This window comes from Melopsittacus undulatus, chromosome 5 (genome assembly GCF_012275295.1).
Source record: "Melopsittacus undulatus isolate bMelUnd1 chromosome 5, bMelUnd1.mat.Z, whole genome shotgun sequence".
NCBI lineage: Eukaryota > Metazoa > Chordata > Aves > Psittaciformes > Psittaculidae > Melopsittacus > Melopsittacus undulatus.
This window is the reverse complement of record NC_047531.1, coordinates 54,121,448-54,147,536: the sequence shown is the minus strand read 5'-3', so window position 1 is coordinate 54,147,536 and position 26,089 is coordinate 54,121,448. Positions and strand designations below refer to the sequence as shown.

Below are 26,089 nucleotides of genomic sequence, written 5' to 3'. Positions count from 1 at the left end.
GGGGCCAATCCTGCACTTCTACAAAATAGTTTCAAGTTACTATTACGTGAAAAACAAAACAAGTATTCAACCTGTAGATTTCAACAGTCATTGTTTTTATGGCCAACAGGACTCAGTGCAATCACCCAGTCTGATTTTTTCCGCAGACCAAGTATTTCCTGTAACAAATAAAAACTCCTTACAGATGTACAAGCAAATCTTTTTAAATTATGTTAACTACTGATGAAGAATCTTTACATAACAGAGAATCTCCTGATCTCCTGTGGTAACTGCCTTCAATAGTAAAATGTTGTAGTTCCTTTCCTTGGTAAATCTGTCTAGTAGGTGTTCAACTCCAGGACAGCAGAACATTGTGTCATAAAAATGGGTTCTTTCCAAGCAGGTAAAAGGAATGATTTTTACCTTCACTCTATCTTCTGTATAGAAAAGTACTGACTATGGAAGAGATGTAAAAGACTCAAAGCTGAGGAGAGGCTACTTCGGCTGTTTTATAAGTTTTGGACTAATCCTTTGACCTATCACTACCATCTATCATGAGGAAACCACTGGGTGTAGAAATCATGTCAGAACAAAGGGCTTCTGAGAACACACAACAAAACAGAGCAGAGGTGAAGAGCAAAAAAGCATAAAAGAAATGAATTTGCAGAATGGCAGCTTGGTTCCTGCTCTACAGTGCAAGTAAGGACATTCCCACTGAGACAGCCAGTTTGGCTTTTAAAGATTCTTTATGAACACCAAAGTATGCCTGCCTGGAGTACAATTACTTTTCACTAACTGTAGAACCAGCTGGATGTTTTCTTTTCCAGACTTAATACAAGTCTGTTGGCTCTGTGAAGCATTAGTTAGATATTTAATTGCTAGTTAGCAACTTTGGCAAACTTTAGATCTGGTGCTTAAGACTATAATTCCCCGTTGATTAACATTTTATGTACTGTTTATTCCTGTGCAGGATTGACTCCTTCATCTTATGACTTCTGAAATGGCAGAACTAGAAACTTTCATTACTAACCAATTTTAATCTACATGAAACAGCTGAAGTAAGACACAAAGCAGCACATTGCACAAATAGTAAAAAGACATATTATAGGAGGGTTTCATTTTGTCAAGAAAAAAACAGCAATTCAATCAGTGTCTCACACAATTTTCTGGGAACGGTGTAAGGCTTGTGAAATCTGGTGTGGTCAGCTCATACTTACTAGAAGATACCTCAATGTTATGTGTTTATTGTTAATAGCTTAAGTGTAGGCAACTTATACACACACAATCCTGTAAATTATACTGGCTGAAAGGCTGAAATGTATAACTTTTATGCTTTCTCTTAAATTTCAACACCAGCAGAGTGAGTTACGCACTATAACTGCACATAGTAATTAAAGTAGTTAAGCATTAGCCTCTCTCTCTTCCTTCACAAGATTCCCAACCTACTATATTCTTCCTTAGTGAGGAAGAAACTTCAATTAGAATTCAACACCAAGATTAGCAACTGTTCCCATTCAGATGTATATTAGTATCTCTCCAGACTGCATAATTTGGTATGGCATTTCGATCTGCTTGAAACTGGTGATGAACAGTCCAGGGATTCTAATTTGCTGAAACCATTCTATCAGTGAAAAATGTCATACACACGTGTCGCAAAGGACCAGTGAGCATTTACATCATTATTAAAGTGTTATAAATAATATCAAATCTAGAAGAAATTTAAAAAAATATTACTGGGCTATTATTCCAAGGCCTTAACCACAGACACAATTCTCAGCTTGAGAACACAGTTCTTCAATTTACCCGAAATCAGAGCTCAAACCAAGCATACACAGAAACAACTTTCTGGAGGTGTGCCAAATGCTGTTCATACCAATTTGGTAGACCCAGCAAGTAAAATAAATAGTCATTTTTAGAAATTCACATTCAAAACTGTCTCCACTATGCTCTGCTCCCTAATATATCTCATTTCTTCTTTCTCATGCTCAAATTGGAAAGGAAATACCAGTCTGTGTCTTTATAGTTATGCAGATCTAAACTTCCATGCCTAGCAGGAATGAACAGCATGAAAACTTTTGGGGAAAAAAGGCTCTGCTGAAGGGGTGGTATGAACCTTCTGTGACTGAAGCAGTGTCTACTACTGCTCTGTCCTTTGTGAAAGTCCAGCCCATGCTCAAACCCAGAGATGACTCGGATATTTTCACAGACCATGGGATGGGAAAAGTTGTATATAAATTGCATAGTAGTTAAAAAAAACCCAACAAAATCAAAGCAAGCAAACAAACAAACAAAAAAACCCCACCCCATACCCTACCTTTTTCTTTTGTTTTTCCCCAGTTGCAGACAAAGATGAGTTTGGATTTCAAGGTTAATAAATATAATGTTTGGAGACTAGAGGTTTTCCCACTGGTAGCCTGTCATCCATCCTGCCATCAATGCACTGGCCTCCTTTTCTTGCTTGCAACAATAAACAAATGGTTTCTATTTCCTAACTCTATTTACTTGTGCCTCTTGAGTTTTGCTAGTAACCAACAGCAATGCAGATACATTTACTGAGGACCCTAACTACAGGACAGCCAGCAAAGAATATTTTAGACTTCAAGCATTTTTAGCCTTTCTCCCTTCACAAGATTCCCAGCTTATGAAAATTTGCTATGAAGAGCAGAATGGGCCCTGTTCCTAAATACGTAGTCATTTTAAAGGACAGGGTATTTTGCTAACAGGAAAACGTTAATTACTCTTGGCAAGTAATGACTTTCATGATGTAGTATTAATTAATAAACCTAATTTATATATGCATAGTGAGCCATAACAGTGACGGCATGTTCCCAGAAGATTTTATTAGCAATTAAATTTTATAGCTTCCTAAGCATCTTTTTCCTATGTTCACAGGAAAATAGTGACAATTTTGTTTCTTTTTTATGTTCCAGACTGTTGATAAACAGGATGCTCTGCCACAAACTACAAAAAAAGACATAAAAATATTATGTTAATGCTTTTGGAACACATTACTTACGGTGGTGGCACAGTGGATGTCTTTCCATACATTGGCTTCCCTGGAGAGATCTGAGACTTCAAAAAGGTTATCAAGAATAACTTCCCCAATCATGTCATGTCTAGAAAATCTGTCAAAATCATAAACACTGAAATGCAATTTCCTGTTGCTGAGTTGATCATAGGCTACAGGAAACTGAAAGGTTTCATCAAAGACAGGATTTAATGTCTTTCTGTGAACTCGTGTCTGAAACTTCTTTTTCCTATCTGGGAGCAGATAAATCTTAACGTAGGGGTCAGATGTTCCTGTGAAGTCTTTAGCAGGCAGATCTAAGGCTTTGACAATTGTGACAGCCAGAAGTTCATTCTCATAATCATACCGGAGAGTGAAGTTAAGTTTTCCACATGTTTTCACATCTTGTTGCCCATCAGAATCCACAGACTTCTGTTTGTAGAGTTCCGGTTTTATTCTCCCAATGCTGGTTGTCGTCTCTCCCCTTTGCAAAATCGGGTCTGTCCCCATGTTAAAATCAACACTGGACACTTGCATCTGCCTTGGCAAGTGCCTCCTGAAAGAATTGTGCCTGCACACATACACACACACACAGAATGGGCCATGGTTATCTCTGGGAAAAGACTTGGCTATTACTAAGTAGAAAATACAAGAACAAAATAGTAAATGTGCCTCTCTTTAGAATATTTTTAAAATACTTTCCCTTCTCTCCCATTCCCCCAAGATACTTCTAGTGTTAATATATCCTTGAGAAGAAATAATCATTCAGAATCAACTTCTTAACTTCTTGGTCTGAGAGACACCCAGACACAATTCATATACTTATACCCTTATTTTCAGGCTATGCAGCTGAAACTTAATTCAGGTTCTTTCACAGAACAAGCTGACAGTTCCAGCATTGCTTGATCCCACTGTGCTAGGGCCTGAGTAAAGCACCATCAGGCATAAAAAAATTACTTTCAGAATTGTACTTCCTGGTTTCTGGAGGCATCCTATGGTGGTTTTCTAATTAAATATTTACCAAGCTTCACACTGATCACTGTGAAAGGCACCCAAAAAGGCCATGCAAAACTGTCTGGGGGGTTTCAGCACAGTTCTTTGCCATCCTACAACATTTTATATACACCCACTTGGTATTTGCTACACAGAGGTACAGGCTGCCTTCTCCAATCCTACTTGGAATATTTTGTTCTGGCTGCAATACATTTCAAAGTTCTGGTCAACATGTTTCTGTTATAGCTTTTTTCCATCTGTTCTCACACTCTGCCATGTGGTGTATTAGAAAGCTGATTCCTATACTCCTAGTAAGAATCAGTGTGTTTAAATCCTTGTAATTCTGAATTCAGTGTTGCATACGCATATGTATTTATCTTGACTCATGAACCTCAACGGAAATGTGTGCCTTTCATTCTAAGAGGGAAATCAAACCCCTGGCACGCAATACAGCCTTACAGTAGTATGACAACACTGGTCAAAAAGCTTTGTAGAATTAATCATCAGCAGATGGATTATGACCACACTGTTCAGTTTGTTTTTTGGACATTTTCACCCTTCTTTGGTACTTCACTACCCCAACAATCTGTACTGAAAAAGCTCACTAACTCCTCCAGTGAGCATGCTTAGTTGCCATTAAAAAACAATTTAATTGTCAGACTTTCCTCTGCTTTTTGAAATCAATTGCTTATTAATGCCAAATGCAGCCTTGCCTTATTGCTTGGTTTCCCTGTGGTGCTGTGTTCTGAAAACAAGAGGTGTCACAGCTGTGTGTTTCTTTCTTTAAATCAGAAATGCAAATTGTCCATTTGAAAACAACCAGGACTGATTTCATAGATATTATTTGTATTTTTGCTGTAAGTGAAGTGCTTGCAGAAGGCATGAAGCACAAAACTACCACAGTTCATCTGAGCAGAGATACAAGAGGGTAATCTGCAGCCATTAAATAAGAGGCAAGAATGTTTCCCCTTTCAGCTGTTAAAGTACTGCTTGGTGCAGGGAGCAGTCCTAGCATAATACAAGAATAGGGGAGGGAGAATATTATATTATAAACTTAAAGTAGCTCAAAAAAATCTAGCCATTCTGATCTCAAACACTCCTCTTGTAACACCTAACATTCTACCTAAATAAATATTTGGGCACACAGCAACTTATGCACTAGCTCTCTAGTATCTTTGACTCATAATGAATTTCAGGCAGACCTGTGTTATTGCTACTTCTATCTGTGCTAATGAAACCTGTACAGGCAGGCCTTTCTGAGTACTCCTCACATCTGCAGCTTTAGTACTGAGATAAGCAGATAACCATGTTCAAACTCTGCCATAGACAAGCAATGGAGAAAACTGTGTATGCAGGGGAAACAGTGAAGCTGACTGTATGGCATTTCCAGTTTGAGTGAAAACAGATAATTGACAAAATCTCTTTTCCTCAATGTCTCTTGAATTTATAAAGATCTGGGTCAATGCTTGTAAATGTAACATATAAAATCCAAATCCATGATTTGTAAGGTACAAATCTTCTTTCAAATTTTCAAACTTTATGCACATAAGATCTTTCAGTGAATGTAGTCATTGTTCCAAGATGTCACTAAGTAAAACAGTGCAGCTATATGACTGTTCCCTGTGGGAAACAGCAGCACTTTTGCTCAAGCAAGCCAAAGTCCTAATTACATAGCGCCTAGTATCTGTTCTGAGTCACAGCATTTCACCAAGATAGCTAATTGGTCTCTTAATTATTAAGATGTTTCACTGTTGTCATGGCAACATATTTATCTTCCTTTGTTCTGCAATAACAAAGGAATTAATGACTGTGATAATGAAGTACAAGGATGTCAGGCAACCAGGTGAAAATGCTGCGAAGCCACTAACATGTGCAAAGCAGGTACTTTAACCTCTACTGGTTCTTACAGATAGCACTCCTGTAATAGACATACCTTCCATAACTTAGGACAAACACATTCTGAGTGGCAGTAAATCTGTATTTACATCTCTAATATAATATTGTGGAATACTGGTAGTATGAAGCTGATTTCCAAATCAGTAAGACTGCCATATGTACGACAAAAGAGAAGGACAAGATGACAATTTATGATACAATGTCCTGGGTTCAGCAGTAGCAGGAACTCAGCTGAACTTCAGCTGAACCCAGGAAGTATGACTTGAGATTTATGAGGTGTGGCTCTAATCTAGCTTTCCCAGATGACATTAGACCAATCTTTTGGACTAAAACCATGAATGGACATCAGCACTTGCAGTATTTAAAAAGAACAGAGGCTGCTGTCTCCTTGCAATCACTAAAGTCAACAGACCTGCTTGCTTTTCTTTAACCTCAGCATCCCCAAGAGCCTCACTGTTGCTTCTGTGCCTTTGGGAACTGACTTACTTGACAAGCTCGTCTCTCACCTAATGCTAAAGAGCAAAAAGCATGCCATTTGAAAATACAAGTAAGAATCTGAAGAAAGGAACATTCTAGAAGCAATAAACTATATCAGAGAATAATTTCACAAAGTACTGGGAAGAGTGCTTCTCAGTAACAGGGCAGAAATATTTGTAAATGAACACCACTGGTGCAGAACTTCTTATCTTGTAGTTTACTAGGTTATTGGTATCAAGGACTAAAGAGCTTGTTGTCTTTATTTTTAACAAACAAGTATTTTCATATTATCAGGAACTATGAAAATTATGTAGTTGTAACTAATCAGAAACACATAATTTCCCTACACTAACATGTCTCCACATTAAACATGTAGTTATAAAAAATCAACAGGCACCTTATATTATTGCTCTGAATGGCTTCTTAAAAGTGTTATGCTTCAATTACAATGAGTTAATATGATTCCATTTCTTTTACTAAAATCCAGAAAGCTCGCCTAAAAGTCCAGCCTTCATCTCGCACATGATGTTCTTGGCACCAATGATTAATATGGCTTGTCAGAAGGTTAAGACTCCCTTAAGGCAGGCAGAGGTATAATAAAAATACCTTTACAAATACAGAAAGGACCACTTCTGAGTAATTTTAAAGACAGATCTTATTCTAAATATGTTTTGGGGCAAGGGTGCAGAGTTTTTTCAGCAAACTATAAATGAAAGTGGTGTCCAAATATCCTGCTATTACTTGGGTAAGGTGGGACAATAAGGGTTTTTCAAAGCAAAGAAACTGTCCCTCACAAAGACAGATTTAACCCTGATAATCTAGAGAGGGTAAAAAGAGAAAGCTCCCTTACAAAATTACCAACATATGCAGAAAGAGTAGGATTGATGGGAGCTTTAATTTCATAAAACTGTCCTTTGCTTCACAGATATTTTATATGCATTTAGGTCCCAGTCCAAATCACTCTAGAGGTCTTTGGGAATATTTTCATTGCCTTAAGTAGCTCTGGATCATGTCCCTGAAACTTCTTACTTTCCCTATAGTACCACAGGGACTATTCAAGTCCATTTGCCAGCCAGCTATTTCTTCTGTCTGCTCAAAAAGTCAGACAGCCTGATTACCTACAGATTTACCTGTTGGTACACGATGGATAAAACTCTTCCAATTAATATCCTATTAGGTACCAGCGAGTTGTGTAATATCCTTGTCATGCCAAGCTCTATGAGTTTTGGTCTCTCTTTGTTTAGTGTAACGGTTACAATTTCAAAGTTGTCCTCCCAGTGTTTTGGAAATGTTCCTCAGAGTGCTTTGGATACTGTGCTCTCTCCCTTAGCAAATGGATACAGGAGCTGGAGCCAGGCATAGCCAGGGCAATGTGGCTTAAAGCCAGCTGTACAGTCTCATAATTCAGGAGATGGTTCAGCTGCAGAAGTCAGTTAGACCTCCCCTGGCTGGAGTGTTTTTGTTTTTGGGAGCCTCCTGTGGTTGCCTGTAGGTTGTTCCACATTGTTGGAATAGCTGGGAAAAGCACTTCAGCACTCATCACCACAATGAACACAGTGAGCTGGCAAAATGATGTCTTAGGGACTCACAGAAGGCCAGCAAAATATGTGCCTGCTAAATGTAAAGCACATCTCCGGTCTTGTGCCTCCAACAATTATTGTGAATGTAAGCCTTTTGCTGTTTGTTTTCTTTTGGTAGCATACGTTCATTTATCAGATTTATTACCTCAATAAGAGGGAAAGCTGCTTCCTATACAGTGTTTGTATTCTAACTTATGGCATTGTGCCATAAGTCTCCTTCAGGTCTCCTTTAGCCTTTATTTTCCCCTTCTCTGTTTATAAAACATTTGGGGTTTTTTTTGTTTATGTAGAAAGTGATCTTTGCAGTTCACTGTGTTTTGAATGCATTAAATTTGCTTACAGTATTTGAAGAAAATACCATTTGAAGCTATAGGTCACTGCATGTCTTCAATACTTTTCAGACAAAATAAAACTTTCTGTCCTCCACTTCAATACAAAAGAAATTATTTCAGGAACTTATTTAAATACCTATATAGGAACTGTACTGCTCTAAGATCAGTCCACAAGCATGTACATTTTTAGACTGAGATTTCAATTCTCTTAAAAGTGGCATACTATGCATTAAAGAAATGTGTCATCGACAATAATCTCGTCATTTATTTAGTAGAGGGAAACTTTCATTTGCAAAAGCAACTGCTGCATCTATAAAAATACCTCTGAAATCTAGACTTGTGGTACTTTAAAAAATCACATCAAAATAGATTTTCCTAAACACAAAACCTAAAATGGAAATGCTTAAAGCAGCAACATATCCATTTACTAAGTAGTAGAAGATGTAGATTTGATCTTCATATGTTAAAATAATGATCAACTGAAGATACACCGTATGTTTCACAATATTCTGTTCAAAGAACACTGTGGCTTTGCCTTCATGTGTCTTACTGTTTCACCCATCACTGCTAAGAAGTCAGTGAATAATCCAGGGTTCTGGAAATTTTCAGCAGAGCATTTTGGCTCTACCTGTTCCCAGGAAATGTGCTACAAACACGAGTGCCCCTGACTCACCTTGATGACGATGTGGGCTCAGTGATCTGCCTCTGCATGCGTGCATGTCTGATCAGATGCTCTTTCAGTGCGTTCTGGACCTCTGCTGGTATGTCAGGAGAAGTGTGGCTAATTTTCAATGCAGCTTCAAGTACCTTTGTTGTAGGCTTCCCATTTTCTTTAACTTCCTTTTTCTCAGTGGTCTCAAAAACCTCCGTAGGAGCACTGGAGTTGCTCTGGGGGGCATTACTGGCATTGGAAGTGAGAGGTTTGCTTCTCCAGCAGGGCCAACACAACTTCCAAAAGACAAAAAGCGAGACTACCAGCAAGGCGAGCCCACAGAAGCTGACGACTACTGCTAACAGACTGACTGAGATGTCTGCAAGGAATTAGAAACAAAGATCATCATGACAGACAAACATGGAGAGAAAAAAAAATAATTAAGGTAAGGTAAGGAGATAGAGGTATTTTGATAATTATGTTACACAGACCTTTAAAGTCCCATTTAATATGTTTGGGTTTTTTTTTCTTTTTGATATCTAAGTCTGTACCTTTAAAATGTTATAATTCTCTAATATTCTATTTCATAAATACTCCATTAATCTGTTTGTTCAGGCCAAGGGCAAGTATCTGTACCACTGACTACACACTCAAGACTTCTCAGGAAGTAAGCCACATTCCAGATGTTCTCAACAACTCCTAGCCACTGTTGTCAAAGGGTGTCTGCTCAGGAGCACATCTTGTGTAAAAAAGTAAAACCACAGTCAACATTTGCTATGAGTGCACATGAAGAAATAGCAGTTCTAAACTGCCAGACTGATACACAGGTTTCTTCAGGACTTGCCAGTTTTTTACTCTGTGTGCTAACTGCTTCAGAGACATGTTAAAACCTAATGTTTAAGTGGCACAAATAAGGACAGCATATTGTCTGTCATAAATAATAAATTTCTAGGGTTAATTCTTAAACTCTGGACCAAGAACGTGTTAGACCAAGACAGCACATATACCTGTGCATCTAAAATTCTGCTCTGAAAATACAGCTGGCTTTTGTGTATAGGATAAAATACCCTGAGTTATAGAGATCATACTGCATCCTTAGCTCGGCCCTGCTGCCCCATATTTGACTTTTTCTGCCACAATTTGTTAGCATATCCAATAGCATGGTCAAAGGTAGGAGAACAGTTTTCATACCAATGAAATCCTGTGAACAGACTTGCATTTTAGGAGATGGTGGATCACCAGAAACGCCAGACGAGCCCTAATTAGGAGTTTTATTCTATGTGACATGTTTCAGTTTGATTTTTCCAGTACCATTTAGCATTATAAAATATAACTAAGAAAATAATCCCTTTCCTTTTGAAAGGAGCCTTTTACATGCTTTAAAAATATTCAGTAAACCCTGCTTAGAAGTCCCTCAAGTAATGGCTGCTGCTTGTTACAAGTTTTGACAGTTTAACAGCTAATATTTTGTATCTATAGCTCCAGGCTACTAAACTGAACCAGTTGAAAAGTGCAACAAGAGTTTGAGCATATTGAGTAGTTGAGAATCACAGGAAGAGAAATAGTCCTCTAGGTATGTATTAGCTCTACAGTATGCACTTCACAGGTCCCTTTGAGAGATGAAGATTCCAGTAGAAAAACTGGGAACATTTTCTTTATTAATATATAACATCCAGATGCATCTCTCAGTAACCAACACTGAACTTACAGTCCATTCTACATGAAAATGAGTGAGAATAGCAAAAGCTAAACAGAAAATGTTTGTAGTCTGGTGACTTGAAAGACACGGTTCTGCTCAATTTTACTTCATATATGTCCTGGATAGCGTCATGGGAGAAATGGCAGAGGATATACTCCTGGATTTAAAGAGTCTGGCACAAGCTGCTGCCCGTCCTTGAGCACGAGTCTGCCTCTTTGATTGTTTCCAGCCAGTTCTGAGAAAGGTGTCCTCCTTTTCTGTCTGTAGTTAAATGTCACAATGTAGCCTTTGGAATATGCATGTCATCTTAATGGGAAATTCATATGTCAAATTCTAATTTAAGATGCTTCCATAAAATGAATGGATTCATAATTACATCTAATAATGATGTAACACAAGAAGCAAATGATACTTTTGTATATGATCTTTCTAGATAATTTATCCCCAGTAGGGATTATTAGGCTATTTGGTCTAATCTACTGTTTACCCTCATACCCTTCCTGAGCCCTATAATTTCTACTTGGCTAGCAGCAGACTGTCCTGTCTTGACAAGAAAAGCATTAAGAGATGCTGAGTTTACAGCTTGTTTCAATGGTTAATCACTTTGTTGCAAATCCGTATTTCTGAATTGTATTTTTGTAGTTCTAATTTACAGCCTTTGCTTCTTTTTGTGTCTTTGAGAAATTAAGCTATAATACGCTTCATAAGATGTGCCTATACAAAATGCAAATAAAATACACTGTACCAAGAAACAAACCCAGGACCTCAAACTCAACTGCCTACACTAGTCCCTGAAAGAGTTTTAAACTGGGCCAGTTTATACAAACCCAGCCAGTTCCTGGGCATGGATCAGGAATCAGAGTAGGCCAATAATCATTCTTAAGAGGTGGTTTGGATGTGGCCCTTCTGTTTTAGCAGATGACAGACTTTAGAATTATGGAGAGGTTCTTACATGCGAGCTGGCCTCAGTGACAGAGAATGTGGCCTGTGGTGGGTTGACCCTGCTTGGACAACAGATGCGCACCAAAGCTGCTCTATCACTCTCCCTCAGCTGGACAGGGGATATAAAACATAACAAAAAGCTCATGCATAGAGATAAGGACAGGGGGAGATCATTCACTAATTATTGTCATGGGCAAAACAGACTTCACTTTGGGAAAAATTACCAAGCAATCCAAGTCGGATAATGAGAAATAAAACCAAATCTTAAAAACATCTTCCCTCTACCCCTCCTTTCTTCCTGGGCTCAACTTCATTCCCTATTTCTCTACTCCCCCTACCCCTGCAGCAGTGCAGGGGTTGGGGAATGGGGGTTGCAGTCAGCTCATCTCATGCTGTTTCAGCACTCCTCCCTCCTCAGGAGAAGACTCCTCACACTTTGCCCCTGCTCTAGCATGGAGTCACTCCTATGGGAGACAGTTCTTCACAGACTTCTCCAATGTGAGTAACTTCCACAGAGGCAGTTCTTCAGGACCTGCTCCAGTGTGGGTCCTTTCCATAGGCTGCAGTCCTTGAGGAACAGGCTGCTGCAGCATGGGTCCCTTATGGGGTTACAAGTCCTGCCAGCAAACCTGCTCCAGCACGAGCTCCTCTCTCCACAGGGCTAGAAGTCTGTTCCAGTATGGACTCCCAAGAGGGTCACAGTCTCCCTTGGGCATCCATCTGCTCCAGCGTGGGGTCCTCCAAGGGCTGAAGGTGGGTATCTGCTCCACTATGGATCTCCACGGACTCCATGTACTGCAGGGGCACAGCCTGTCTTACCATGGTCTGCACCACGGGCTGCAGGGGAATCTCTGCTACAGTACTTGAAGCACCTCCTCCTTTCCTTCACTGACCCTGGTGTCTGCAGAGCTGTGTCTCGCATATTCTCCCCTTAATACATTATCCCAGAGGCACTACTGTCATCACTCACAGGCTCAGCCTTGGCCAGCAGTGTGTCCATCTTGAAGCTGACAGGCATTGCCTCTGTCTGACACAGGTGAAGCTTCTAGCATCTTCTCACAGAAACCACACTTGTAGCCCCCTCCTACCAAAACCTTGCCATGCAAACCCAATAGACGGTCATAAGTGAATTCAATATATTATACAGAGGCATGGCCCATTGAAGGAACTTTTCTTCTAAATTGAACCAGCTGAATTGTCAATCAAGCTAGACAAACTATTTTTCCATTCTCAAAGCCTGACAAGAAGCTGAACTCTTAAAAATCATGATCTATCAGAAATAAAAAAAGGAAAACAAAAACCAAACCAACTTAATTTTGGATCATTTGCAATATTTCCAGCTCAGTCGAGAGATGGCTCCCATAATTAGTTTACATTTTAAGAGGAGGCTTTTAGAACTGAAAATTGTATTTTTTTTTATTTTTTTTTATTTAGAAACTGTTGTAACAGGATGTTTTAACAACTTTGAAATTGCTGGAAACATCTCAAAACTGATGAAAAAACTGGTCCTTTCCAGCAGAGTTTCAATTTGATGAATAGATACTATCAGCTGAAAAACATTCCATCAAAGCATTTCTAGCCAATTCTATTTCAAGTTTTTCACTGCAAGACATTTTTCAAGCCTTCAAATAACTTGGTGTCTCCTTTCAACACCTACTCCAGTACTTCAACTTTCTCTAAGCTTGTTTCTGTATTTCCTTTAAATTATTTCAAATTCTAAGTCACTCCCAATCTTTACAGAAAATGTATGTTTTATAGCCCTAAAATAATCCCATGAAACATCTCAAGTCTCAAAAGCAGAGCAAATGAGCTAATTCTACAGTTGTACAAATTAGTCCTAAATTTTGCTATTTTCCTAATAAAGAATCTTACATATTGTACATCATAGTACAACAAATAGTTGCCAGCGATTTGAAAAAAAAAGTTAATTTCAAAAAAGTATTTAATTAATGCCGTAATTGCTAAAAAGACAATAAGCATGCCACATAAATAGACATAAAAAGCATATTGCTTAATTTCCTCACTTCTGACAGTCAGTCAACTGAGCAATTGTGAGAGATTTGCTGTTATGTGAAGACTGAAATTGGCTGTAGAAGAGCAGTCAAATTGAGCTTTTCAGACCCTTTGCATGTTAGAACAGATATGTCTCATACTACGTTTTTATAGGAAGCCTGGTTTAAGAATACACAACACTCAGAAACAGTTCTGCAGACTAGGAGTTTCTTCATATCCCTTTCAAGAAAACCTGGCTGGGAAAGGAAAATGGGTACTGAAGGGTGGGTATATAATCAGACCAGGGCTGCATTTCACATAAGTAAGGTTTTGTTTGTTTGGTTGGTTGGTTGGTTTTTGAAGATGTAGAACTGGTGACAAATTCAAAGATTGCCTAAGTTTTTAGAGGAGAATGAGATATACTCTGAGATGACCTTAACTGGCAATATTATAAGCAATGTTCTCACTGGTCTCTGGTGCAAAGGAAGAGAAAAACCATCTTGAACTACAAGCAGTCGCTTAACAACTATTTTTCCAAACTGGTAGGTGCAGCTTGTCTTCAGTGCTACAGACTTGCACGGAACAGGACATCTTTCTGAATACTCATCTGGGCACACAGCATTATGCTTGTGCCATTCCTGTTCTCATGCCGGGTAAACTTAGCATGTGAAGAAAATGTGAAGAAAATCCTCTTTCTCAGATACTCACTTCTGATCAGTGGGAAATCTTCCAGCAACTTCAATGGATTTATCATTTCACACTACGTGATCTTCCTTTACTGAATTCTGTCCTTAAGTCATCTTCATACTTTTGGTAACATTTCCTAGCTAAAAGAAAGTATCCTGTCCCTTCAAGGTTTTCTATTTAAAACTACCCTTTCAAGCCACAAAATTTGGACAATCTTATATTTCTCATTTGAGAAAGGCATGTAAAAGAGTGTTAGGGAATGTTTTGAGCAATGGTTTCTGTACTATGGCTTCCAACAGTTGTTTGAAACTTGCTTTATAAAAGTTCTACCCATGAATCTATTCACAAACATCCATGTTGGTAGATTTCCGATTCCAAACCAGATTAAGTTTATTTACAATTTGGTAACTGTCCTGACAACATACACCCCTTTGAGACTTTGGAAAAACACACTCCACCAACCCATGGTCTTGAAAGAAGAGAGAGAGCACACAGTGCTCTGATGTCTCTGCCCACGCATATAAGAGGCAGGCACACGTCTGATGCAGACCATGTGAAAGAGAACTTTCTCTTGCCAGCAAAGGAAAGGGGGGAAAAGAACACCTGGGAAAAAAATTAGGTTATATTGCCTTTTCACCCACCTCTTGGTCTATATCTGATCTTGGTTCTCAAATATTTAAGTATAATGTCTGTGACTTTTTTCAAACTTATTTTCCTTTAATTTTTTATTTGTTCTCTTGTTCCTCAGCCATAAAGAACTTCAACGATTCCATGGTGGCCACTCTAAAGGGAAATCTTGTGTCTGGAGTATCAGGAGTAAGATCAATCAGACAAACGAATATGTCTCTGATTTTCTTCGGAGGGAAGCAGGAACTTTATCAAAAGGTCTGTGTCCAATAAATCCCCCTTATCCCCCTGCATATAAACTAGTTTGTCCAACTGACCATTTCTGCTGTTCAGTTTTCCTTAGGGGAATTTGAAGAACATAAATAGTTGCTGGTGTTCATTTTTACTCAGCATTAGCAGATTCTTCCACAATTACCTGTCTCATCCAAATCCCTACAGATGGTGATATAATACTTCACCATGTCTCAAAGTGGCAGGTGTAGTCTTGTATTTTCCCTCATAACGTCAATGTGTCAAAACATCCAACTTAAATTTCAAATGGCAAAAATAGCCTTTCACTTAAGAGTCTATGTGTGATCTCCTTTCCTGTTCTCATGAAGAAATATACTTTGAAGATCTTACTAAAATCTTTTTACTCCAGCCGTATCATGAATGTGGTCCCTCCTAGGCTGTTAATTCAGTTTGATGTTCAAATGTCACCACCATCTACTGGCTGATGTGTCACTTCTTAATGCTAACAGAGCTCTATGGTCGTATGTTTCTTGACAGTAAGGGAATCAAATGAAATCAGGTATCACTGTAATGATTACAGCACATGAAATTATTAATCTCTTGTCAAAATGATTTTATCCAAGTTATATTACCTGTTAAACCATCTCACAATCTATATCTGTACAACTACAGATGGAACACCCTCTTCTTCCATTTCAAAATCCATGTACAGAACTTTAGATTATGTGATATACATCAGGTACAGGGTATTTTCCAAAAGGTTATTAGCCTTCTCCTAGACCACACTACCTTCTGCTTTCCAGCAATCAGAAGGAATTTCCCACAACAGCTGTATACTCATGAGCCTCAGAACATGTTTTGTGTGCTGTATGTAGCTAGAGAAGATGGCACTCACTTTTGCCTGAGTCACTGTGTTTTGCCTGCAAATTTCCCTCTCCTAATACACCAAATGTACATTATTTGTCTCCAATTTCAAGGCCTTTTCTGGCCTACCTACTTTTCTACATGTTAATTCTCACTTAACCTCAACAGGAGGTACTTCCAACTCTGCTCAACCCACATCTGCCCACCTTGCCTTCCCTTAAGCAAAAAAACAGCTTTGGGATTGTTCCCATGCTGCTCTCACACTTGTGAGATGCCTTTTTAAGTATCTGCAAGAAACCCTCATTATCCTCTTTCAGACAAGCAAATGAAATGAAAATACATCCTAAGCCCACAGGACAGCTATTATTCATAAGCATACCATAGCTGCAACAAGGTTCATGCAGCTCAAGTGTTATTTATGAATTGTCATGCTTATGTTTATTCTTACTCAGTATCATGTAAGAAACATCCCACACATATGATAAGACCCAGAAAAACAGTGTCACTTTATCTTCATCATCACAGATTTGTCCTCTAGCTGTTATAAATGTTTCTATATTTTTCATCTGTACTTCTCTGCAAAATGCACATGGGGGAAGCTTCTTTCATCAGCTCTTGTTTTTACTGTGTATTGCTGCTGTCTGCATGTTGAGCACTTCTGCATTGTTGTGACTGCCTTCACATTTACTGTAAATAAATCTGGTCTCTGTGGTATGTTTAGCCCTCTGTTCTGCCTTTATGCTGCTGAATTAGATGCATTTCTGGTTTTCACCGCTTGTTAACACTAATTTTGTAGAGCATATTTTTCAGTAACCCTGAACTTTTTTCCTCTCAAACCATATTTCTTTCTGGTAATAACTTTGCTCTGACCAGGTGATGAGCTGTACCATAAATAATTTGATCAGTCTGTTAACTGCTAAAATATTTATTATTTAATTTTACCACATTTCTCTGTAACAGAACGCTCAATTGTTTCACACAACAGTTACTTTCTCATGAAGAATAATCTTCCTTTCTTGTAGACCTAGTCTTCGCATTTGTTCAAGCCATTTCTGGTTCCCTTTATGCTTGCTTTGGCACAGTGAGAAGAACTTACATCCTGTGTGTCTGTGTGCTATGCGTGCTTTCACACACTTGTATTTAAAGGAACCAGGACTAAATGTAAACCACCAGCTGCCATCAGCAGGTTGAGAGCTATTAGGGAAGCAGCTGACAGCCAACACAAGGCTTATGGCAGGTACAGCAAGAGGACCCAAGACACTGCTCTTCAGGGAAAAGCAAGACTTTATTACCAAATAGCCATGTGCAGGATGCTTCAGGGTTTTCATATTCCCTCTGTACTTGTATAGAAAACTGTCAATCATTAGTAGGGCTAGAAACATGGTAGGTTAAACTTTCATGTTAATAAACTAATTGTGAGTGAAATATTTAGATGAATAATAAATAACCCTGTAGAAGCTGATGATCTTGGCATTGTCAACTTTAAAAAATTCATTGTCTGACAAGCAAAAGAGCAAGAGAGACTATCACCCTCTAGAACTCTCTACCCTCTCTACATGGCTAAATATGCCCTCCTGGCAGGAACACAACTGGTTTCCCATCTCTAAGCATCAGAGATATGCTTTTAACAGATAAATGAGATTGTGAAGTTCTGAAGGAGCAGCAGGCCTGAAAAAAGGCAAAGACAGTAAAATGTGCCCACCATTTGCAGAGGATGCACAATGAATTTTAAACATGTGTCCCTAGAGCAGGATGCTAAAGCTCCACTCACTACAGTCCCTGCAACTGGCTTAACTTTCAGAAATGCTCCCAACTGGGGCTTTGATATGCTTGGTTAATTTGAAAATGAGAAGGGATGCTTAACTGAAAAAAATTAATTAGAATCTTTTATTAATCAGATAAACTGAGTCAAAATACAGATATAACCAAACTGCATGTATGATTTTTGTACACTTCTGGAAAATAGTTTACTTGGATTAAAGATAAATTTCACCAGGAGAAATCCCACACATCTAGCTCCTATATATTTTCCACCTGAACTCTTCCTATTAGTTGACAAACCTCTTAATCATTTTCCTAAATCTACTGGAAATCAAGAAGGTGTAAAATGAAGACAAAACAGTTGCACATCTAATTCAGTATTTTGCCAAAAAAGTTACACGCTTCAGAAGAAAGCTCTCACAGTCATCTAACTGTATAAAGATACCATAAATGTAAACAGCTTCCTAATCTTTTACTTCAGCATTCCCCTGAGATGAGAGAATTAATAGCCCTTGTAATTACCAGGGCAGAAAATATAACAGCAGATGTCTATCTTCACTAATTGTCTAAAACCGTTCAAAATTTACAAAATTAGTTACCTCACTAAGATTCTTTGCTGTGACTTCCATAAATTAATTATCCATTACACTGAACATGATTACCCCTTTTTGACCCAAGCAGTGAGCAGTAATTGAGGGTCCTAAGGTGCTGATTTGTTGTACTCTGCCTTCTCAAAGCCATACCCTCAATTTTTTGTTCTAACGCTGTCCCTGGCTCCCTGTTATTCGTGTTTGATTCTGTTACCATTTTTTATGCTAGTTTCTCATACCTAGACAACTACATTGTCAAAAAACCAGTACCCAGCCTCTCTTTTTGCCAGGGAAACTTCTTGGTTTGCAAGATCAATGTTGTCTCATATTTTGCTTTGAGCCTGTGACCGGGTGGTGCACCTTTTGTCTCAAGTAGATGATTCCTCTGAGAAGCTTGGCTGCTTTTCATGGTCTAGCTGAACAGAAAGCAATCATCACTCCCACCAACATAACCATATCACAGCAGTTCTAGTTGCCTTTTTTGATGGTTTTGACTTCCAGAGCATGTTTATTCTTGTATTAAATAGAAATGGTCTGCTTTCCTTTTCACCATCTACTCTTCCCCTTTCTGAAATTTTTCTTGCACTCTCTTTTCCAAGCATGGAAAGGAACCTTTCCAAGGGTCTCCGTATCTTTTATTAGACTTCTTTCCCCCAATGAAATCTCATTAGTGATTTTTACCTATTGTGACACTTTTAGGTATCATCTTTCTGAGATGTGGAAAACTGAATGAACTTAAAGAAAGAATATGCTATCCCTATTTAGTCAACTATTATTGTTACTTCTTTTCTCTCCTCTCCTCTTTATACTGTCTCCCGGACTACTTAGTTTTTGGGTTTTTACTGAAAGTTTAGCTATGACTCTATAATGTAACAGCATACAATAATAAATCATTATTTTGCGATAACCCTCTCACAGTCTTTTATGTTCTCCACATCTTCCAGAACTGCTCCTCACAGCTCAGGTGTTTTCTTACTCTCACCACAGCAGTTTCTTCTCCACACCCTTCAGCGCTTGCTGCAGAAGCTAATTCCCAAAATACTGATATACCTGCAGCCTCAGAGAGCAAATAACTGAACTGGCTGCATGATGTGTTATCACCCAGTGTGAGCATATATTAGGAAAGTGCTTTTGGGACATACGACAAACTGATAGGGCTGAATTTGCCATTCCTCCTCTCTGACATACAGCTATGGCTGCATGACACCAGAACTGTGCAGAATTTACGCAGCCACAGAAGGATATGGCTACATGATATGGAATCTCATGATAACCAAATGCTACTATTGTATGTGTGAGACAGGTATTTCAGTAAAACACAAACATTTATGACTTCATTCTCAGAATAATGATGGAGAACACTTAGTGTTTTTACCTTCAGTGAACAGGAAATACGTATGTTCAACACTGTGGACAACATTAACCTTGTCCATAGAGATGATAAGGAATTCCACATGCATTTGAAGAGCAAAAGAGATATGGCATGGTTCACCTTTCAGTGACTTCATTTTTCTCAGCTTAATCTGAATTTACAATGTTTTAGTTCATAAAATTAATGCAAGTGATATTTATATCTTGTCTATCTGAGTGCTTACATATTCAAATATTTGTCAATTATCAGGAATGGCAGTGTGTCTGTTACTCCTCTGGAGATATAAAGTATTAATGTATGTTCATTAGCAGTGTTATTAATGAGACAATGTTTAATATAATGTGTGTGTCATTAAAGTCGACACCCATAATCTAGTAATAGTTTCCTTTTATGAGGAAAAAGTGACATTTAGGAACTCAGCTGAGATGTGGGACCCAGTGGTTCAAGGCCCTGGTTTTTTAATTATTGGGCTTTTTTTTTTTTTTTCAGTCCAACAACTTCAAGGTAGTTAAGATTTATAAGTTAAAAAAGAAGATGTTTGATTTTGAATATGTGTCTAAAAAGAAGCTCCTGTTATTCTAAACAATGCACTACCAAGGCAAGTATTGAAGTTCACATTTTCTAAACAGTAAACCTTGTTTTACATAATGGGGAGATGTTTGTAGCCTCCATATCTCACCTGTTCGTACATCAGCTTTGTTTCTATATGACACCTAATACTGACTCCTTGTGCAGTACTCTGTAAAATCACATCAACTAATCTTTTCAGAGCACAATTTTCCAGGCTCTGTAGGGTAATTTTATTTTCAGGCAACCTTCTATGATTCAGACCAAGAAAACTCGCACAGGGTGCAACTGAAATGTTCTTAGTAATCAGCTTTACAAAGCACAACAAACCCACAAGCTTGCTACAACCCCACAACCCCTCCAGGTGTGGGGTCAAGACATGCCCACCTTCATTAGCCACAAAATCAGAGCTCGCCTCCAGCAGAAAGACCTGGGAGAACCACCTGGGTACCAGGATGGGAAAGAAGAATCACTCCTCTTTCAGACAACAGGTTTTATTGTTCTGAGATACCACAAGTAACCTGGAATTTGCAGTCATTTCTGTGGGCATTATAAGAGAAGAAAAAGTAACAGCTGTGGCAGCAGCTACAACACAGCTGGGGCATACGCTGAGGACCTGATGCTTTTCATGTCCTGGTGTTAATTTATTTAACTTGCATTGTACACTTGTTTTTTGTTGGCCATAATTCAAGCTGTCCATTTGTGTTTATGGACAGACAGAACAGGTTACCAATCCCGTCTGGAAGAAATAAAGCACAGAACTTGGACTAATGTTCAAGCCCTGTCCTAAAAGTAGAACACAAAAGCCCTCTTTTGGAAGGCAAAGGTCACATAAGACTACTCTACAGAGTAACGCAAACACAGTACAGAGTCGGTTCCAAAAGAACCAGTCAATCCAGAAACCAGTGACTGAAGATAGCACCCTCAGGAGTCAAAATTTTGGTTTCGACCCGGAGAATTCTTTGAATTCACCCTATTTTCCTCCTCTTCCCCTTCCCAGTTTTCCCAGAGGAGTCCTGGACCAGACCGGAGGGGTGCCTTGACTCCACCGGTTCCCACAGGATGTCCTAAAGCCCTCCTGCCTCCCTCAGCCACAAACAGGGTGGATGTGATTCACCCCAAAGCCGGCTCAGAAAGCACCAGGGGCTCCGCCACGGTTTATCGCCAGGGCTACTCTGAGCCGCGGCTTGGCGACCTGTGCCCCTGCACCAGACTGCCTCCTAAGCTGCGGGGGCTACCAGCCGCCAGCCCGCCGCACCTCTGCGCAAACTCCGCGTGCTCAGGGAGCGCCAGCGAGAGACCACGAACACAAGAGGACGGCAGGGGAAAAAGTCAGATGCGACCGGGCGCAAACCATGTCGCAGGGAAGGGCGACCGATAAGGACACCTTATCACCCGTTCTAAGAACACCGACCGCAGCGCTCTGCCCCGGCCCCCGCACGCACGGCCCCGCGCACACAGGCAGCAGCCCGGGTCCGAGCTTTGCTGAAAGAGAAACTCCCACCGCGGGGAAAACCTTGCTGGAGCGGAGCTGCGGGGCGCAAACGTGCGGGCTGCGGGGGGGGGGGAAGGAGCCGTCTCCGAGAAGGCACGGCCCCGGCAGACGGAGAGGCTAGCACGTCGGCGGCGATTTGTCTCCCTTCGGCGCGTCTCGGTGCTGTCCGTCCCCATGCCTGCTCCCCCACCCGCTGCCCCGCGTCTCCCCTGGGGCACTGGCCGCCACCCCGGTGGCAGTGCCGACGCTCCCCTCGCTGCTTCCCGGGAAGCTCCGCGAGCTGCGGGAGAGAGGCGATTTTAGAGCGGGCCGTGTGCCTACCCCCTCTCCGCACGCAGAGAAGGCGAAAGGAAAAGTTGCGCTCTCCGGTCGCCCACGCTGGCTCTGCCCGCCCTGTGGCGGCGGCAGAACGAGCCCGGTGGCGGCGGGGCCGGTAGCTGTACCTGTACCTGTGCCGCCGATGCCCTGTCGGGCCGTCTCCAGGGGGAAGATGCCGGCGCACTTCTCCCGCTCCACCTGCCCGCCCAGGCAAAGCTCCGAGATGATTTGCAGCGCTTTGTGGCAGAGGCTGCCCACGCCGTCCTCCGCGGGGAAACTCATCTTCTGCCCCGGCCGCCCGCTTTAGGCCATGGCCGGAGCGGGACGGCTCCGCGCCCGACCCGCGCAGCCTCCCGCGGGGAGCGGAGCGGGGCGGAGCGGCGGCCGCGACGGCGCGAGTGAACCCAAGAAGTAGTGAAGGGGGGAGAGGGGGGAGGCAAAAAGATAAGGGGGGAGGGAGAGGGGAAAGAAAATAAAATGAGGGGGGAAATGAGTATGCACTTAGCAACGCCTTTTGTGCCTGACGGGCTGCGATAGGCGGTTCGGCCAATGGCAGCCCGGGGAGGGGGGGCTCAGGGAGGGGAGGGGGGGCTCTTTATGCCCCCAGGGAAACTTTTCCTTCCCCGTCTCCGCCCGGGGGGACGGCTCCCGTTGAGGTGGCTCCGGGCTGAGTGGGGACGAGTGGCGCAGCGGGGAGTGGAGGAGAGGAGAGCGGTTCGGGGACTTGTGGAGGGTGCCGGCGGGCGGAATCCTGCCCCCTCTCCACGGGAGGGCAGGACCTCCGAGACCCGCGGAGCAGAGACGACAGCGGTGCGCTTCCGGCCCGGCTTTGCGGCCGCTCACCGCACCGGAGGAGAAAGCAGAGTGCGCTCCCCGCAGCTCCCGATCGCTCTTTCCGGAACGTTATTTCTTAGGTGACCCGGGCAGTGTAATTTTCAGTACGGGCTACAGTCAGATAACTTCATTAACCTAGTCACCATCTCCACTACACTTTCTAGTAGCAGAGTTAGGGGATAGTCGACTTCGACTGTTTCTTTAACTTATTAGAGAGTTAAGAGTAACCTGACGAATGTCTGGTCTGTTTCCCCAAGAAGTTCTGTAAAGTTGTGTGGGGTTTTTATTAATAAAGAGTCCCAGGTACTGCATGTGCTTGAGCATACTTCTAAAAATCAGTACAGCATACAGAGCTAGTGGTTCTTTCAGTTACTGGCTGTATAGCCAAACAAACCTTCAGTTGTTGATTTGTTCATATACTACTGAAATTATGATACCTTTTTATATTTATGAAGAAAAATGCTTCTACTTCGATGGCATATGTATGTCTTGCAATAATTAATTACACACAATTGAAACAAGTCTGCCAGCAGTTTGCTTAACAGCACTGCTTGTAGGCTGCTGGAAGTGTGTCTGGGTTTCATAAGCATGAGAAGTTAACTTGTCTACTGCTGGCTTTTTTTTTTCACCCAGATTTTGACTTCTTTTTTTTTTTTTAATCTGTCACCTGAAAATTAACAGCTATCTCTAATAAACTGCAAAGTTTAACATTTGAAACCTTTATAACCATCAATCAGTAACTGTAAATGATGAAACAATATAAAATGTTTATTCTAGGCAATTCTAATTCTGAGATTCTGTACTTCATACAAATTGCTGTAAGAAACACAAAATGATACTTCTAAAAACCAGCTTCTTGGCATTTTGAAGTCTCATGCATTTATGCATATGAATTCATACACATGTATTTTTGAAAATTTTATGAAAGTGATAGACTCTGTTGTATACAGTCTTTAACACCAACAGAAATTCTGTTCCATAAAGCTTTTTCACAGATATAGCAGGTATTTCAGAAATATCAACTGCTACTAAAGAAATCATTCCCTGAGACTAGCATTGTCAAAACTCTGTTATTTCTGCAAAATGTTCTGACAAATCCTAGAATGTTTAGACTATAACTAGTCAGGGCACAGAACTGTGTAGTACTATTTGAAAACTCATTTAACCCCCACAGGGACCTAAATCTGAATAATTATCTCATGAAAGCAGGCTTGCAACCAGTAGAAATGTATGTACATATTTTCCGCACAGCGAAGGTAACTGATGATGCCTACTTCCAAACTTCAAAATATGAACACATTTACTGTTTGTGTCACATTTACACTCTTGTTCCCAAAATTCTGTCGTGCATCACCAACTAATAATTAAGCAGTCTGTTTATCTTTGAGACATGTTCAGAGCCCTAGCAGAAGCTAACAGGAACTACATAAACAGACTGACAAAGGAGTCTTAAACACAAATTGGTTTTAATGAGAGTGAGGACTGCATTTAAAGGCTGAGACCTAAGCCCTTCTATTTCTAAACCTTTCTACAGACCATCTTTGTGCCCACGAGCGTATCATGCAGTCCATGAGTCAATTTTTTTGTCTCTGAACTTACTAAAAGCTTTGCTATGAATTGTAACAGGGTCGAAGTGCTATATTGATCAGTTTATCACCCTGGTTGTTTACTTATATAATGGGACTTAGGTACATTGTTAAATTGTTCAGTTTGGCACACAAGAACTTCATTTCGGTGAAGATCATACACCTTAACAGGATTACTGTTGGTAGTATTGCTAAATGCATAGATACAGAAAAGTACAAGTAATATTCTACATTAGTTTTTTGTTGTTTTTTTTTTTACAAAAAAAAAGACAACTGAGATCCCATGGGATATGGCTCTAAAAGGTAGGGGAGTCCAAGGGAACTGGTTGTTATTCAAGCATCACTTCCTCCAAGCTTAAGATTGGTGCATGCATATGAGTAAGAAATCAAGCTAACAGGATGAGAGACCTGCGTGGATGAGTTTTGATTCTGGTGAAACTCAGAGAATAAGGAAGTGTACAGAATGTGGAAAGAAGGATAGACCACTTGGGAGGAATATAGGAACATTGTCAGCATATGCAGGGATGAGATGAGGAAGGCTAAGGTCCAACTGGAATTAAATCTATCAAGAGATGCCAAGAATAACAAAAAGGTCTTCTTCACGTACATCTGTAGCGAAAGAAAGACTAGGGAAAAAATTAGCCTGCTGCTGAATGAGGTGAGTGCCCTGGTAAGGAAAGATAGAGAAGGTAGAGTTACCTACTGCCTTCTTTGCTTCATTTCTGCTAAGACTGTAATAGTACTGCTTTACTACCTCAGGAATCCCAGACCCCAGAGGCAAGAGAGAAAGTCTGGAGAAAGGAAGACCTTCCTTTGGTCAAGGAGGATTGGGTTAGAGATCATTTAGGCAAACTTGATACCCACAAATACATGGGCCCCAATGCAATACACACATGAGCACTGAGGAAACTGACATGTTACTGCTATGCCATTCTCCATCATTTTTGGGAGCTCATGGTGGATAGGGGAGGTGCCTGAGGCCTGAAGGAAAGTCAATGTCACTTCAGTCTTCAAAAAGGGAGAGGAGGACCTAGGAAACTACAGGCCAGTTAGCCTCACCTCCATCCCTGAAAAGGTGATGGAACAGCTCATCATGGATGTCATCTCTAAGCATGTGGAAAAACAGGTTTTCAGGAGTAGTCAACATAGATTCACCAAGGGAAAATAATGTTTTTGCAGTCTGATAGCCTTCTGTGGTGGAATGACAGGCTGGGTAGATGAGGGAAGAGCAGTGGATGTTGTCTACCTTGAATTCAGCAAGGCTTTTGACACTGTCTTCCATAACATCCTCATAGGTAAGTTTAGGAAGTGTGGGTTAGATGAGTGGACAGTGAGGTGGATTGAGAATTGGATGAATGGCAGAGTTCAGAGGGTTGTGGCCAGCAAGGTTACTGATGATACAAAACTGGGATGAGTGGCTGATACACCAGAAGGCTGCTCTGACATTCAGGGAGACATGGACAGGCTAGAAAGTTGAATAGAGAGGAATCTAATGAAGTTCAACAAAGGCAAGTGGAGGGTTCTTCACCTGGGGAAGGACCACACACCAGTAGAGGTTAGCAGCTGACCTGATGGAAAGCAGCTCTGTGGAGAAGGACCTGGGACTCC

General features: G+C 40.6%; 1 protein-coding gene across 1 annotated transcript in view; it reads right to left on the bottom strand.

The window, feature by feature from the left end:
* SYT10 (synaptotagmin 10) overlaps positions 1-22,343 on the bottom strand; it is a 34,675-nt gene extending 12,332 nt beyond the window's left edge. The window contains exons 1-3 of the mRNA XM_005144395.2: positions 22,193-22,343; positions 8,938-9,295; positions 2,996-3,557 (exon numbers count right to left, since the gene is read on the bottom strand). Coding sequence (XP_005144452.1) covers positions 2,996-3,557; positions 8,938-9,295; positions 22,193-22,343 — 1,071 coding nt within the window. The remainder of the gene's footprint in view (positions 1-2,995; positions 3,558-8,937; positions 9,296-22,192) is intronic.
* Positions 22,344-26,089: the final 3,746 nt, after the last annotated feature.